Source organism: Drosophila melanogaster, chromosome X (assembly GCF_000001215.4).
Source record: "Drosophila melanogaster chromosome X".
Taxonomy (NCBI): Eukaryota; Metazoa; Arthropoda; class Insecta; order Diptera; family Drosophilidae; genus Drosophila; species Drosophila melanogaster.
The window spans coordinates 11576671-11589248 of NC_004354.4; the positions used below are offsets into that span (position 1 = coordinate 11576671).

The 12578-nt window shown below is 46.1% G+C and overlaps 3 protein-coding genes, 1 long non-coding RNA gene and 2 pseudogenes across 11 annotated transcripts; 5 read left to right on the forward strand and 1 right to left on the reverse strand.

Moving 5' to 3' along the window:
• Positions 1–212: 212 nt before the first annotated feature.
• Positions 213–2136, forward strand: CG11695 (uncharacterized protein). Of its 2 annotated transcripts, NM_132504.2 has the most exons (4): positions 213–408; positions 475–1148; positions 1207–1404; positions 1463–2136. In NM_132504.2, the coding sequence occupies exons 1-4, from the start codon at positions 283–285 to the stop codon at positions 2097–2099; spliced, it is 1635 nt and encodes a 544-aa protein (NP_572732.1). In that variant the 5' UTR covers positions 213–282; the 3' UTR covers positions 2100–2136. The 2 variants fall into 2 exon arrangements, with proteins under 2 accessions (NP_572732.1, NP_001162725.1); NM_001169254.1 differs by having other exon boundaries at positions 475–1404.
• Positions 2137–2394: 258 nt separating this feature from the next.
• Positions 2395–3762, forward strand: lncRNA:roX2 (long non-coding RNA on the X 2). 6 transcript variants are annotated; one of them, NR_047796.2, is made up of 4 exons: positions 2395–2454; positions 2545–2566; positions 2679–2858; positions 3000–3430. It is a non-coding gene; the product is annotated as a long non-coding RNA on the X 2 (long non-coding RNA). The 6 variants fall into 6 exon arrangements; NR_047795.2 differs by lacking the exon at positions 2545–2566 and having other exon boundaries at positions 2716–2729; positions 2842–2858; NR_123871.1 differs by lacking the exon at positions 2545–2566 and having other exon boundaries at positions 2679–2729; positions 2783–2858; positions 3000–3414.
• Positions 3763–4101: 339 nt separating this feature from the next.
• Positions 4102–9080, forward strand: nod (no distributive disjunction). 2 transcript variants are annotated; one of them, NM_078570.3, is made up of 7 exons: positions 4102–4370; positions 4435–4629; positions 4700–5234; positions 5369–5514; positions 7636–7826; positions 7890–8600; positions 8679–9080. In NM_078570.3, the coding sequence occupies exons 1-7, from the start codon at positions 4254–4256 to the stop codon at positions 8782–8784; spliced, it is 2001 nt and encodes a 666-aa protein (NP_511125.2). In that variant the 5' UTR covers positions 4102–4253; the 3' UTR covers positions 8785–9080. The 2 variants fall into 2 exon arrangements, with proteins under 2 accessions (NP_511125.2, NP_001285129.1); NM_001298200.1 differs by having other exon boundaries at positions 8679–8910.
• pkm (Pinkman) lies at positions 5287–7505 on the reverse strand. The gene is made up of 2 exons (NM_206689.2): positions 5863–7505; positions 5287–5803 (listed from the first exon to the last, which is right to left on the reverse strand). The coding sequence occupies exons 1-2, from the start codon at positions 7488–7490 to the stop codon at positions 5524–5526; spliced, it is 1908 nt and encodes a 635-aa protein (NP_996412.1). The 5' UTR covers positions 7491–7505; the 3' UTR covers positions 5287–5523.
• Positions 9081–9557: 477 nt separating the features above from the next.
• CR43217 lies at positions 9558–10274 on the forward strand (annotated as a pseudogene).
• A 338-nt stretch (positions 10275–10612) lies between these two features.
• CR43216 lies at positions 10613–12503 on the forward strand (annotated as a pseudogene).
• Positions 12504–12578: the final 75 nt, after the last annotated feature.

Below are 12578 nucleotides of genomic sequence, written 5' to 3' on the forward strand. Positions count from 1 at the left end.
GATACGGACATTAATCAACTTTAAAGAAATGAAAATATATTACCAAATATATGTAAAGTTTTAAAAATTTTTAGTTTAAATTGGAATGTATGCACAATTCGTATGTTTTCGGTCATTTTCCTGGGTCACTTAAAATTTAAGCTGCTTTTAAGCGCCCACTCTGGCATCTCTGTCGCTCGAAGTTTATTCAGCCTGGCAGTCTGGCAACACCTCGGCGACGTCTTAAACTGAATTTGCGAGGCAATTAATTGAATTAATTGCTTTTCCTACAGCTGTAGTGCAATGATATGCCGCCTGTGCCTGGACGATGCTGAGCACAGTGTGCCAATCTTTGACCAGGATGACTCCGGCGATCAGCCAGTGCCCTCCAATCTAGCGGAGCTAATTGAGAAACACCTGCAGTTGGTGGTAAGCAGTGAATTCCGTTTGAACCACCAACATTTGTTAATGACCAGATTGCATCCTTGTTACCAGCTCCTGCCCAACGATGGGGTGTCCAAGAGCCTCTGCACCCAGTGCTGGCAGCAGTTGGCCGACTTCGAGCAGTTCTGCGCCATGGTGATGAAGAAACAATTGGGCCTGCAGCAACTGAAGATGGAGCCGTTCTCCGAGGACGAGGATGCGGACACTAAGGCGCAGATCCTGTGCGAACCGGAGATCGATGTGAGTCCCGCGGCCGCCGACAACGAAGAGTGCAACGAGATCGACGGCGATGCCAGCAGCAACAGCAGAAGCAGTAGCATTCGCACCACATCGCTACGAGAAATGCGCCTGCCGTCGCCCATTAGACGCCGTATGCGTCTACCCCGGGCAGTCACAGCACCCAAAACTCAGGCTGTCAAGGCCAAGGCCAGGACGAAGACCCACAAGGCCGAGGCGGACGAGGATGAGGATGCCGAAGGCGAGGGCGATCCAGAGAGCCGCAGCAGCAATAGCCGCGAAATGGACAGCTATATCGCTCTGCACGGTCGTTTGGAGTGCTGCATTTGCGGCGGCGACGAACAGTTTCCCAATTTCGCCGAGATGAAGCGGCACTTCCGGAATCATCACCAGTCCCTCGGTTATGTGGTCTGCTGCCAGCGGCGCTACAAGAAGCGTGCCCTCTACGTGGACCACCTGCACATGCACAACGATCCGAATTACTTTAGGTACTTGACCAGCCCAGGCAATTGATTGAATCCCCCTACTAATGAATGAACTGTGCAGGTGCAAGATCTGCTCCAAGCAACTGGTCAGCCGGATTAGCTACGATGTACACATGCTACGCTTCCATCCCAACAAGGACGACCTAAGCTTCGCGTGTGATCAGTGCTCAAAGCGGTTCTCCAAGCAGTTCCTTCTCACCATTCACTCCAGGGTGCACCAGCAGGAGCGCAATGAGCAGTGCAAGCACTGCGACAGATCGTAAGTGTAGGCAGCAAGTAGAAGAGCGAATTGATGAATTGCCTCTATCCGCCCACAGCTTTCGCACCGCCGTTGACCTGCGGCTGCATATGCGACGCACCCATGACCCCGCCTTCGTACCCTTCATCTGCGACTCGTGCGGTGCCAAGTTCAAGACGAAACAGAACCTGCTAGTGCACAAGCGGACTGTGCATCGCGAGGGCTCCCAGCTGCCCGAGGTACAGTGCCAGGAGTGCCAGGTGTGGCTGTCCGACGAGAACAGTTTGCGCAAGCACATGTACATGCATCTGGATGCCGCCTCGCTGCGTCAGTGGAAGTGCGAGCAGTGCGGCCTGGAGAAGGGTTCGCGGGCCAAGCTGGCGGCCCACATACGCTATCATCATCCGAAGGAATACCACAAGTGCACGCACTGCGCCAAGGAGTTCAAGAGCAGTCGCAGCCTCGAGGAGCACACAGCCACGCATACCGGCCAGGATTTGTACGAGTGCGCCTTCTGCGAGCGCACCTTCAAAAACTCGGGGAACATGCACAAGCACCGCCGCCAGATGCACGCCGCCCAGGTGGCCGCCCTGCAGCAGCAGAAGAAGGTGCCGCCCAGCAAGCGCAAGGACAAAGGTGACCTGCTGCTCGACGTCCTGGCCGCTGGAGGCAAGGATATGAGCCACGTCATGGGTGCGGGCGACATGAATGACTGATTGATTCTAAAAACCAAATAAACTAGATTGGAATGACACATAAAACACATTTAATTCGAAATAAGTTTGGGTATTATTAGCTTATAATATTCAAAAGTGTATTTTGCAATTGGAACGAATTTGGAATCCCGCTATTTTCGGATTCATGCAGTTCCCATTATATTTTATTCGGTATTGGAATCCCGCTATTTTCGCATTCATGCAGTTCCCACTATATTTTATTCGGTATTTTCGCAGTCATTAGTGTGGCCAAAACTCGAAAATATCAAGGGCTAGAGCAGCTAGATGTTGCGGCATTCGCGGCCTGGTCACACTAAGCTAGGGCTACTTTTTATATCATAAGTCGAGCGTTTAGGTAAGCGAAACAAAAAGAGCTTTAGTTAGAGGTATTAGTTTGGTTGCTATTATTTCTAAATTGAAAACTTCACTTCCTTTGATCCAAAAGACACTGAAAAGACACGTTTGCAGTTGAGTTCATTATTTTCTGGTATACATACACACTGATTACTCATTCAATTGGCATTTTGCTCTTGTTTTTCTCCGATTGCCTTGCACTCGCATAAATTTAACACAAAAAAGAAGTTCGGGGTGTTTAGAATCCATCCACTTGGTACAGTTCCCATCGAGCTGGTGAGTACTCCGCGCAGTGCAACGTATACACACTTGAACTCGAATTCTGGCAGCAAAATGGTGGTGACCTATTAATAACACCCGCTCAATTTTCCCTCGCTTTTCCATTCAGTCTCCAACTAGCTGCAAGTGAGTACGTTACTTCCGAGATCCTCTCCAAAAAAATAAAACATAAATCCAAATCCAACCAGTGTAGCATCCATTGAATTAGATTTTCCGACACGTTGCGCCTATGACAATCCTAATTCCATCCTCTTCTCTTTCGTTTAGGTAGCTCGGATGGCCATCGAAAGGGTAAATTGGTGTTACATATAGCTTTAGAGATCGTTTCGAATCACATTGATAATCGTTCGAAACGTTCTCCGAAGCAAAATCAAGCAAGAGTAACGATTTCCGCATAGTCGAAAATGTTTAAGTTGAATTGTCTTACGGACAGTGAGATGAGTACGACTATTTGGAAATCACAAACGAATTGTTTTCATGGTTGACGCGCTTGTCAAGCTACAAAACAAAATGAATGATATACAATATACAATATACAATATGCAATACAATACAATACAAGACAAAAAAATGTGTCTTGGAACGCAACATTGTACAAGTCGCAATGCAAACTGAAGTCTTAAAAGACGTGTAAAATGTTGCAAATTAAGCAAATATATATGCATATATGGGTAACGTTTTACGCGCCTTAACCAGTCAAAATACAAAATAAATTGGTAAATTTCATATAACTAGTGAAATGTTATACGAAACTTAACAATTGCCAAATAATACAGATCGATTTAGAGCGAGATGACAATAGAGAGGCGATCTCTCTCGTATACGAGTCTTGAAAAGAAAGAGAAGGCGAACGGTGCTGGCTTAGAGAGAGATGGCAATACTAATTAACTGCAAATACATTTCCGCCATTTTGTTGGCGCTAAAAGTAACGGAAATTCGAGATGCTTTTAGGGCTGCCACCTTGGTTTCCAGGGTGACCAGAACTGACACTTAAATTACATATGACAAATAAAGACTTATCTGCTATTGCAAATACTGTTTTAAGCGGCTTTTTTTCCATCAAATTTGTTAGTTCTTGTTCCTGTTTTAATAAGTTGGCAATACCGATCCTCCGCACTTGCTATGTGTGTCTATAATCATATAGGGTGGCAGCGCAGGCCAGGGCTGGCAAGGGTGGCGCATTAACAGAGTTCTGTAATGTTATGCTCATGAACAATAGCGATGCCATTGTGCACGATATGTTTGCAAAACATGTTAAGTTGTGTGCAGTATTTTAGCAAGATTAAGTTAAATTAGAGATGGCCCCTACAACATACACATACCAAAAGCGAGGTCACAAGCCACAATGTAAATATCCATGACACCAACCCAGATCGTTCTTAGTGTTATTACCGCGACGGTCACACTGCCAAAATCAATTTGAAATGCAAAGGTCGCTTGGCTTCGTCAAAAAAGTAAAATAATTACGGTGAATGCAAGCCAATTGTGCATTATTCAAACAACTTCAATTCTTCAATCTGCATGGAGGGCGCCAAATTAAGCGCAGTTCGGATTGCGGTCCGCGAGGCGCCGTACCGCCAGTTCTTGGGGCGTCGGGAGCCCAGCGTCGTCCAGTTTCCGCCATGGAGCGACGGAAAGGTATGTGCCCCACCATTGGCCATGTGCATGTCTAACGGTATATGACCGCCATCTCGCTTTGTAGTCGTTAATAGTGGATCAGAATGAATTCCACTTCGATCACGCCTTTCCCGCGACCATCAGCCAGGATGAGATGTACCAGGCGCTGATCTTGCCGCTGGTGGACAAGCTGCTCGAGGGATTCCAGTGCACTGCACTCGCCTACGGCCAGACGGGAACGGGCAAGAGCTACTCAATGGGCATGACACCTCCGGGAGAGGTGGGTTTTTCGTTTAGCCATCAGTGGCTTAAATCTTTCCCACTGATCTATCGCTTCTATTCCTTTACAGATACTGCCCGAGCACCTGGGTATTCTGCCTCGCGCCCTGGGCGACATTTTTGAGCGCGTGACCGCCCGGCAGGAGAACAACAAGGATGCGATTCAGGTGTACGCCTCCTTCATAGAGATCTACAATGAGAAACCCTTCGATCTGCTGGGCTCCACGCCACATATGCCCATGGTGGCGGCGCGTTGCCAGCGATGCACCTGCCTTCCTTTGCACAGCCAGGCGGATCTGCATCACATCTTGGAGCTAGGCACTCGCAATCGACGCGTTCGTCCCACCAATATGAATTCCAATAGTTCGCGATCCCATGCCATAGTCACCATTCACGTGAAGAGTAAAACCCATCACTCGCGGATGAATATTGTGGATCTGGCCGGTTCAGAAGGCGTGCGGCGAACTGGGCACGAGGGCGTGGCCAGGCAGGAGGGCGTCAACATCAATCTGGGCCTGTTGAGCATCAACAAGGTGGTGATGTCCATGGCGGCGGGCCACACAGTGATACCATACCGCGACAGCGTCCTTACCACAGTTCTGCAGGGTAAGTGCTACGTTTTGGATCGTCTCATGCTCAATTAGTTAGTGGACCATTTGGGTTCAAGCCTTTATTGATTAGCGACTTAGTGACTACTATAAATATTGACTGCAACTTCTTGCCGTTTTCATTCTTTGCAGCCTCGCTAACCGCGCAGTCGTATCTGACCTTTCTGGCCTGCATCAGTCCGCATCAATGCGATCTCAGCGAGACGTTGTCCACCCTGCGTTTTGGCACCAGTGCCAAGAAGCTTCGGCTGAATCCGATGCAAGTGGCGCGCCAGAAGGTGAGCCATCTATATGTAATTAAAGTCCACACAGTCGAGGATCACCTCGCGTATACGCTGTTTAAATGTAGCCTCGTTGCCCGCGCCCAGGAAACCAGCTCCATGGAGATCCGTAGTGGCCCCCGCCTCGATGCGCTCGCTAATTGCCTGAAGGTCGGGCACATCCTGACCCTGCATCGTTACAATGGGTAGAACCATCATGGCGAGAAGCAGGCCCACAGCCGCTTTGGTAGCCACCTGTTCATCGAATGCAGGACGGGGAAAAAGTTGCTCCACCCGCTCGCCTAGTCTGTTGCGAACACAACAATACAATAGTTGAAGCTCTAGGATTCTTATACTTTTACTTACCTAATCAGCTGCAGGCCCAACTCTTCATAGTAATCCTCGAGCATATTTTCGAGGTGTCGCTGCCGGAATCGCCGCGAAGTGCAAGTGAAGAGGAAGTAAGCTAGATCGGTGACCGGCGAGGCATATCGCATCAGTTGCCAGTCGATCAGGCGCACGTCCTCGAGCTCGCCCCGCTCTGTACTCTTGTAGAGAATGTTGTTATTCCAGCAATCGCCGTGGCAAATAACAGCGAAGGGTTCGCAATTGAATCCGCTGACCAAAGGCAGCAGCAGCTCAAAGTACGATCCTCTGGCGAAGTACGCCTCCAGACGAACTCTGTATGCATCATCCGCCGGTGCGAGCAGTGCGGATAGGGCGCTTTCCTTCAGATTCTCGAAGTAGACCCCCAAGGCATGATCATCGCGTCGCTGCTCAAAGATATCCACCAGCTGCTGCAGTTGTTGCATTTTCTCGGGCAACTGCCGTTTCCCGGCCAATGATATAGCATGTAATTTGGCATAGGTGAGCATTACGCGACGCACATGCTCGACGGATAGGTCGAGAAAGCGATTGTGCAGTGAGAAGCCGGCACAAGACAGATCCTCCAGCACGATGCACTCGTTGGGCTCATCCTGGCGAGTTCCGAAACAGAGCGCGTGCTGCCGGAAACGATCATCTCCGATTATCTTCCACTTATCCTGAATTAACGCAGTCAGCGGCAGAAAGACCTCATATGCTGCCGTCTCGCGCAGGAAACATGGTCGTGCAAAGAATTGCTTGCGGCGCACGCGATTCTGTGGCGGCAGTTTAACCACCAGGCTGCGTTTCGAATCGGATGCCGCCTGTAGGCGCCACACCACGCCCAAATAGTTGTCGCCCTTGGCACTCGCCCTTTCCAGACGCAGTTCCGGATTGGCGCCCAGCTCTGGCCACAGCTGGCTGACCAGTTGGCGAAGGAACTGTGTAACCTGCTCGTTGGGCAGATCTTCGTCTGGCTTGGCTGTGTCCTCTTGTTGCTCTACAGGACTCTCCATCCTGTCTGGGTGCTCTCTATTCACCTCCCCATTTCGTTCATCTTCGGTGTCTTCATGTGGATCTGGTTCGGCTTCCTTCTGATCAACTTGCTCTGCTGGAGCTGCTAGGTTGCCAGTGAGCTGAATCTCACTCGCAGAGATTTCTGCTAGTTTTTCCCTGTCCGCATTCTCTGCCAGCTCATCCTTTGATTTCGCCTCAGGCTCATCATCTCCTTCCAACAACTGATCTCCAAATGTTTGATTCAACTGGGGAATTTTTTTATCAAGCTCCTCTATGCCTTTGAGCTCTTGTTTGTCGATCACTTTCGAATCAATCTCTTTGGCTAGTTGTTTTTCAATGTGCTCCACCTCAGCACCTCTCGGTTCCTCCAACTCTGCCACCAATTCCTCCTTTTTCACACGATTATCTTCTAAATCCTGCACTGCTTCGCTGTTATTTGAGTTCTCCTCCTTTGGTTCCTCAACATCAATTCGTTTAGGTGACTTCTGATCGACATCTGGATAACTTTCTGTTGAGTCTGGTGAATTTCCTTGATCGGATGCCACTTCTATCACTTCCTGACTTTGGCGATCTTTCTGCTCCCCCTCCTGCGTCTTCTCACTGGGCTGTTCCATGGCACACTACGCCACCGCCGCGAGTGTGGATCGTTTATATAGAGAAACCAAGCCGTACCGAACCGAACTCATTCCAACCGCACTGACCGCAAATCGAACGATGCAGTTACTCGAGTTTCATCCACCCATCTTGCTCTGATTGCAGCAATCGCTGGCCGCACGGACAACACACGTCTTCCGCCAAGCGCTATGCACCTCGACGGCCATCAAGTCAAACGCAGCCAATCATAATAGCATAGTGGTTCCAAAATCCAAATATAGCACAACCAAGCCGCTGAGCGCCGTGCTCCATCGAACTCGCTCCGAACTTGGCATGACGCCCAAAGCTAAGAAAAGGTGAGTAACACGGAATGGACCAAAAGCGAAGATGATCTAATCCTCCCATATCTTCCTCCATAGGGCTCGCGAGCTATTGGAGCTGGAGGAGACCACGCTGGAGCTCTCGTCTATACACATTCAGGACAGCAGTCTGAGTCTGTTGGGTTTCCATAGCGATAGCGATAAGGATAGGCATTTAATGCCTCCCCCAACAGGGCAAGAGCCAAGGCAAGCCAGCAGCCAGAACTCTACGCTAATGGGCATTGTCGAAGAGACCGAGCCCAAGGAATCGTCAAAGGTGCAACAGTCAATGGTTGCCCCCACGGTGCCCACAACTGTACGCTGCCAGCTGTTCAACACCACCATCAGTCCCATCAGTCTACGGGCATCCAGCTCTCAGCGAGAACTTAGCGGCATCCAGCCAATGGAGGAGACAGTAGTGGCTTCGCCACAGCAGCCATGCCTTCGTCGTTCCGTGCGTCTAGCGAGTAGCATGCGTTCGCAGAACTATGGAGCCATTCCCAAGGTTATGAATTTGCGGCGCAGCACGCGGCTGGCGGGAATCCGGGAACATGCCACCTCCGTTGTTGTGAAAAACGAGACGGATGCGATACCGCACCTTCGAAGTACAGTGCAAAAAAAACGTACGCGAAACGTGAAACCTGCGCCCAAGGCCTGGATGGCCAATAATACAAAATGTTTTCTGGACCTGCTTAACAATGGAAACGTTAAGCAATTGCAGGAGATTCCAGGGATCGGTCCAAAGTCCGCCTTTAGTTTGGCCTTGCACAGGTAAGTTACTTACATAGTTGGCATACCTTTATTTGCGTTTTACCCAATAACCCTTAATCCGTAATCCACATTTTTCAGATCCCGCCTGGGTTGCTTCGAGAATCTTTTTCAAGTCAAATCCCTGCCCATTTGGTCGGGAAATAAATGGGAACGATTTTGTCAAATTAACTGTCTCGACACTTGATACAATTACTAATTAAATAGCATTTTAATTCGAATATAGTATAGTGATTGTTATTTATGTGGCATATACTTTGATTTTACAACTATAGTAGGAGTAAAAAAAGGAGCCGGATATCCTAAAACAAACAGTTATATATGTGTATGTGTAATATTTCTCAAGATGTTTACTTATTTTTTGTTTTCGACTATAATTTATTTGATGATAGCTTAGACTACCTATTAAATAAGCGCTATGTAATCTAATATTTAATTGCATTTTTTGATTTAAAGTAAAATAACTTTTAGGTCAATAACAATAATAATAGGACTTTTACACTTTGACACTTTTTATTCTTGGCATATAATTTTTAGACAATATACATATATATATACATTGATTATTGAAGTCGTCGATCTTCACTCTTCGCACTCACTCAACAGGGGGATTCTATCTACGAATCCATCAGTTTCGGCCGCTTCGATTCCAGTTTAGTTAGCACTCTCTCCTGGTTGATTTGGTATATACATACATACATATTTGATATATATATGTATATAGGTATGTATGATCATACGATTAGCATACGAGATAAGCTGCCAATCCAATCCAAACACATGGCGCTGGAAATCGGCATTCCATACACATTCCTACTCTCTTTTGGCTGGAAATCTTATCCGATTTCCCTTCGCTTCAAACATCAAAATACTCTGTTTGGGTTTCCCGAGCGTTGATTCATTAATCTAGCCATGATATAACAACCAAAATAATATCAAGCTATAGAATATATTTTTTAAAGAAAAAAAATCAGTCTGCGGGCATCCAGTTCTCAGCGAGAACTTAGCGGCATCCAGCTAATGGAGGAGACAGTAGTGGCTTCGCCACAGCAGCCATGCCTTCGTCGTTCCGTACGTCTAGCGGGTAGGATGCGTTCGCAGAACTATAGAGCCATTCCCAAGGTTATGAATTTGCGGCGCAGCACGCGGCTGGCGGGAATCCGGGAACATGCCACCTCCGTTGTTGTGGAAAACGGGACGCGCCTTCAAAGTGCAGTCCAAAAGAAACGCACGCGAAAAGTGAAACCTGCGCCCAAGGCCTGGATGGCCAATAATACTAAATGTTTACTGGGCCATCTTAACAATGGAAACGTTAAGCAATTGCAGGAGATTCCAGGGATCGGTTCAAAGACCGCCTCTATTTTGGCCGTGCACAGGTCAGTTGACATACGTTCATTTGCGTTTTACCCAATAACCCTTAATCCTTAATCCACATTTTTCAGATCCCGCCTGGGTTGCTTCAAGAATCTAATTGAAGTCAAATCCCTGCCCATTTGGTCGGGAAATAAATGGAAACGATTTTCTCAAATTAACTGTCTTGACACTTGATACAATTACTAATTAAATAGCATTTTAATTCGAATATAGTATAGTGATTGTTATTTATGTGGCATATACTTTGATTTTACAACTATAGTAGGAGTAAAAAAAAAGGAGCCGGATATCCTTAAAGAAACAGTTATATATGTGATTTATTTTTTAAATAGGCTTACCTAGGATATATTATATAATATATTAAATTAACAAAACAAGTTGGCATTTTAAATTAAAGCACAAATTGATTGTTATAAAAGTATTAAACAAAAAAAACTAGTCAAAAAAGAAAAACTTTCAAATAAATGACTTATTAAAAGTGACCAAATAAATAATATTCATTAACTTTTTTTTTCAAATTTAACTCCCTTTCAGCGTTGCCAGATTGGGTTGCATGCGGGATTTGATTATTTTTATTCACAAATTCTGGGTAGAGGGCCACTTGTGCTGCTCCGGCAGCTGGTCACACTGTACAGTCGCGCAGTTTGGTTTCTTTGGTGCGAGAAGACGGTTGGTGTTGTTATTTTTTTTTTAGTTCGCTCCGCTGTTTTTAGGTGCTACGCGCTTTATGGCCCGCTCTTAATCTTATCGCAAATCAAATCAAACCGCGGCCAATGAGCACCGTAATTTCACTTTTTGGCTAACGGTAACGGCACTTCCGCTCTCCGAATTCGATATTCAAACAGTCGCATTCCATCGAAAAGCGAAACAAGAAGTGGCCGTAAAAATGACCGTGAAAACAGTGAATCGCCAGCAGAGCCAAACGCCCACCCAGCAACGGCAATTGCATCAGCAGCGGGACGTCGAGAATGGGCTCTATCCCACGATTTCGGACGGAATATGCCACATTATTATCGGATAGAATACAGGAAATGTAGGATTTAGGTAAGGGAATAATAAATTTCTAGTAGTTTTCAAGTCATTTTGGAGAGCACATAGTGGTTAATTCATGTACCATATTAATGCATGGGAAATTGGCGAAAAACAAACACTCAGCCGGCACTTCGCGGCACTCACACCTACACAATCATACGTGCGTGTGAATGAAGTTGCTTGTGCTTGTGGTGGTCTGCCCTGTTGCCGTCTTCTTCTCACCCTCGGTGAAAGTTGAGTTCGATGAATCATCTGAGCATCGATCCGCTATGGCGGCGATCTTCACTCTTCGCACTCACTCAACAGGGGGATTCTATCTACGAATCCATCAGTTTCGGCCGCTTCGATTCTAGTTTAGTTAGCACTCTCTTCTGGTTGATTTGGGCAGATTCATATATATATATGTATATAGGTATGTATGATCATACGATTAGCATACGAGATAAGCTGCCAATCCAATCCAAACACAAGGCGCTGGAAATCGGCATTCCATACACATTCCTACTCTCTTTTGGCTGGAAATCTTATCCGATTTCCCTCGCTTCAAACATCAAAATACTCTGTTTGGGTTTCCCGAGCGTTGATTCATTAATCTAGCCATGATATAACAACCAAAATAATATCAAGCTATAGAATATATTTTTTAAAGAAAAAAAATCAGTCTGCGGGCATCCAGTTCTCAGCGAGAACTTAGCGGCATCCAGCTAATGGAGGAGACAGTAGTGGCTTCGCCACAGCAGCCATGCCTTCGTCGTTCCGTACGTCTAGCGGGTAGGATGCGTTCGCAGAACTATAGAGCCATTCCCAAGGTTATGAATTTGCGGCGCAGCACGCGGCTGGCGGGAATCCGGGAACATGCCACCTCCGTTGTTGTGGAAAACGGGACGCGCCTTCAAAGTGCAGTCCAAAAGAAACGCACGCGAAAAGTGAAACCTGCGCCCAAGGCCTGGATGGCCAATAATACTAAATGTTTACTGGGCCATCTTAACAATGGAAACGTTAAGCAATTGCAGGAGATTCCAGGGATCGGTTCAAAGACCGCCTCTATTTTGGCCGTGCACAGGTCAGTTGACATACGTTCATTTGCGTTTTACCCAATAACCCTTAATCCTTAATCCACATTTTTCAGATCCCGCCTGGGTTGCTTCAAGAATCTAATTGAAGTCAAATCCCTGCCCATTTGGTCGGGAAATAAATGGAAACGATTTTCTCAAATTAACTGTCTTGACACTTGATACAATTACTAATTAAATAGCATTTTAATTCGAATATAGTATAGTGATTGTTATTTATGTGGCATATACTTTGATTTTACAACTATAGTAGGAGTAAAAAAAAAGGAGCCGGATATCCTTAAAGAAACAGTTATATATGTGATTTATTTTTTAAATAGGCTTACCTAGGATATATTATATAATATATTAAATTAACAAAACAAGTTGGCATTTTAAATTAAAGCACAAATTGATTGTTATAAAAGTATTAAACAAAAAAAACTAGTCAAAAAAGAAAAACTTTCAAATAAATGACTTATTAAAAGTGACCAAATAAATAATATTCATTAACTTTTTTTTT